The sequence below is a fragment of the Ruditapes philippinarum genome, unplaced genomic scaffold (genome assembly GCF_026571515.1).
Source record: "Ruditapes philippinarum isolate M1 unplaced genomic scaffold, ASM2657151v2 ctg766_1_1_1_1, whole genome shotgun sequence".
NCBI lineage: Eukaryota > Metazoa > Mollusca > Bivalvia > Venerida > Veneridae > Ruditapes > Ruditapes philippinarum.
This window is the reverse complement of record NW_026861034.1, coordinates 164218-167815: the sequence shown is the minus strand read 5'-3', so window position 1 is coordinate 167815 and position 3598 is coordinate 164218. Positions and strand designations below refer to the sequence as shown.

Genomic DNA, 3598 nt, shown 5'->3' with positions numbered 1-3598 from the left:
AAAGTCCCATGCGTTAACCACTGGACCATGCTGCCATTTATATATAATGAGTTCACAACAGAACAGTCGAGGGTCCATTTACAATTTAATTAATTACAATTTTGCTGTTAGTTGAAAGTAATTAATAATATATAAATAAAATCAATGACTTTAACTGTATTATTGTAGTTTATCAATCAAAAATAATAATGAGAAAGAAAATGATTGACAAATAAATTACTTTTAAATTACATGTAACAAAGATGAACGCCGCCTTTCCTTGTTGATCTTGTTTTTCATATTTCAAATAAAAACTCTGTAGAAGAGGCTTTTTGTGCAATTTCTGTTATAACCTGGGGGTATTTATTTCATATTTGGTGCTCATCTAAATAACTATATGATTACATTAACAGTAGTAAGTTCTGTCATCATGGCCATTAAACAGTTTTAACGAATACATATAAACTTGCTACTGATCATTTGTCCATATACTTGTATGTGTTTCATCACATTTCATTGAATATTTTGTTAATGCTAAAAAACTGAAAATTAATTATTGTCCTTTAATTAACTACTTTAATAAGAATCAAGTAAGTGAAATATTTACATTTAATTGTAATTCTATCATGACTTGTATTCTTGTCAGTATAGACAAAGAAGAAAAAAGCCAGTATATATTAGCAAACAAGCACTGATTACGTTTTTTTGGCCTTTCTTTTTCTCCCTCTGTTAAATATATGAAGCTATTCTAGAAAGAATCAACTTAAGAAATTATTCCACTGATGGTAAAAATTTATCGCCATTCATAGTCAGCAGTGTGATGTCATCCTAAGCATGATTAATGTCCCCATAATGACGTCATATAAAAGGTACATGAGTAGAGGATAAAATTGGATTTATATTTCTTATATGTATTTCTTAAATACCTTCATCAGTTGCCTTGAAAACATAAGCCTCTTTATCAATCATGTCCAGCATCTCCTCATTGACATAGCGTACATCAAAATTTGTACCATAGAGTCTAACAACATCTGGTCTGTCTAGGTCTTTGTCTAAACTTTTCAGTAGCTGTATTGTTTGTTCTGACGGTGACCCATCACAAAGTTCTTTCACTGCCAAGGCCAAATCCTGGTCAGTCTGTCTTATAACCTAGAATTAATTTGTTAAACATTTTAAAAAGTACACATGGAACAAGAGCTGTCGGTAGGACGGCACGCTCAACTATTCTTTGTGCTTGATAGTAAAAGAGCCTTGATAATGTAAAATTTTCTAAGTACACAAAATGTCCAATTTTGTTTTTCATATCCATGTTACAGTTATAGGCCTTGGAGAGAGTCCTTTTATGCTCTTAAAGAAGCAGTCATCGAATTAAGCACTGGCCCGGTTGCCCATGGCCAGTGAAAAATAGTTCGGGCCAGTGAAAATTTTAAGAAACTTTAGTTAAATATATAGTAGAATAAATTCAAAACTGGAATTCGGGCTACTAAATTCAAAATCTTAAATTCATTGACTGCAAAAGTGTATAAAATTTCAACTGGTTTCAAAAAACGCCGACGCTCAGCTGACTAGGATAACTCTACTTATTCTTATCGAATAGTTGTGCTCAAAATTAAAAGCATAAGCATGTGTATGTAAAATGAATTGTACAAAAGAAGTATCTTATCATCATTTCATTTAAAGTATGGAAAGGATCCTCCGTTCTGTTTGATCTCAAGAAATTATTCAGTAGAAATTGGCCCTATACAATATGAATTTCTTTAAAATGTTTGAAAAATCAAGTTTGTTCTAAAATACGAATTTTGAATATCTTTAAATATTTTATCCGAAAAGTCAAGATAACTTATGTACCTTTGTTAAGTTTACATGGTGTGGAAATGTACTTTGAAACATTGAACTTTCAAAGCAGTGTTTCCCTTTATCATTTAAGAACTTGTCTGGAACAGGTGGTAACTGCTTGAAATCACCACAGCCAATGACCTGAAAAGAACAAATTGCATTGAATTGTATTTCATTAATTTGCATTTCATTGAAAATGATATGTATTCAAGTAATCATGTGAATTAGTATTATTTAGGTACAATATTTTAATCATAATCAATGAAGTTTTGTAGACTGGGAGAGTTACCAGCACAATATCACTAATCAGTTGCATGTAATTTAATATTAGTTGCATGTTATTTACACTCAGTTAAGGCTTTACTTTATGACCATTAATCATAAGAATAAAAGCAATATGTCTGGTAAAATATATTGGCACCCGAATCATATTTATATGTATTATAGCTGAAATTCTTTTATTTTAAAATGAAAATAAAAAACTCAATAAAATAATACCTGCAAACCTCCAAAGCATTGATCTTTCTTTCTGACACTGCGACAAACACATTCAACCAGTTCAAATATTTTTTGTGTCAACATGCTTATCTCGTCAATGATAAGGCAGTCAGCTTTTTATATTCTCTGCTTAGCAGCAGAGTATTTGTCATCATTCTGATAAAGCTCCTCTAATTTTTCTACAGAATATCGGCCATCCAGAATGCCACTTCAATGATACAGAGTGGATGTATTCATACCTAGCTCCAATGCAGCCATACCTGTGGTAGCAGTAACAACAACTGTTCTTTTCAACTGAGATAGTTGCCTTATTATTTGTCGGAAAAGATAGGGGAAAGTCTAAACTATTCAAATAAGAGTTGATTTTGATTTCTTAATGTCAATAGCATGATAAAATATATATTTCATGAAATCACCAACTAAATCACCCAATTTGAAAAAAAGATGCAATGTCTATGAAAAACTCTATATATTCTCTTAATAACACCCAACCCCTAATAAACAACCCCCTCCCTTTTTGACAAAAAGAAGGAGATTGACTAACCAAAACCATTGTATTTTTCATAAATCCCAGGAAATAAACAGAATAAACACAACTGGTACTTCCAGTATATATAATCCAACAGAAGAGAACATAAAACAGAACATATGTTAACTTATTATAGGTAATTTCATTGCACCAATCATAATGAATTTTATCATCACACTCTGCCAGTGTCCTAGACTGTTGTAATCACATACTGACTGGGATAAACAGGTTTTTTTTTACTTAAACACCTACCTTTAATAATATAACCCCACCCTAAAGGAGCATCTAATAGAGTGTATATGGTATTTGCAATTCTTGTTACTACATATATCTTTGTATGAAAGCATATTTTAAGCTATCATGAAAATGTTGGGTTCATATATAACAGGATTCTACCTTCTTAGGAAATTTAGATGAAACAATTACAAATAATTATATTTAATTTTTTACAGGTTGGGGGTACATTTTGAAGTACATCAAGGAAGCATAACAGCCATTGGTGAAATTTATGAAACTTGCAAAAGTCTTTCATGCATTCTCAGCACGGATGTTGTAGGAAAAGTGGTGAGCCGTTTGTTTGGTGTATAACCATCTATTTTAAACCATAATGGAGAAAAGACTATTGTGTATAAGAATATACGACCAAGGAAAGAGCCAGAAAGTAACATTATCATACTGTAGTTTAATAGAACATACAAATACAATATTAACATTTGAACTGACTATGTACAGAATAATCAATGGCAAGCAGATGAA

The 3598-nt window shown here is 31.2% G+C and overlaps 1 protein-coding gene across 1 annotated transcript; it reads right to left on the bottom strand.

The window, feature by feature from the left end:
• Positions 1-810: 810 nt before the first annotated feature.
• Positions 811-3022, bottom strand: LOC132714318 (uncharacterized). The gene is made up of 3 exons (XM_060697159.1): positions 2314-3022; positions 1828-1956; positions 811-1128 (listed from the first exon to the last, which is right to left on the bottom strand). The coding sequence occupies exons 1-3, from the start codon at positions 2395-2397 to the stop codon at positions 898-900; spliced, it is 444 nt and encodes a 147-aa protein (XP_060553142.1). The 5' UTR covers positions 2398-3022; the 3' UTR covers positions 811-897.
• Between the last annotated feature and the right edge of the window lie 576 nt (positions 3023-3598).

Coding starts and splice junctions, on each gene's coding strand:
- LOC132714318 (XM_060697159.1), bottom strand. CDS start 2,397: ATGTTGACACAAAAAATATTTGAACTGGTTGAATGTGTTTGTCGCAGT. Junction 1,957..2,313: donor AATGCTTTGGAGGTTTGCAG/GTATTATTTTAT, acceptor TGTTCTTTTCAG/GTCATTGGCTGTGGTGATTT. Junction 1,129..1,827: donor ACCATGTAAACTTAACAAAG/GTACATAAGTTA, acceptor AATTAATTCTAG/GTTATAAGACAGACTGACCA.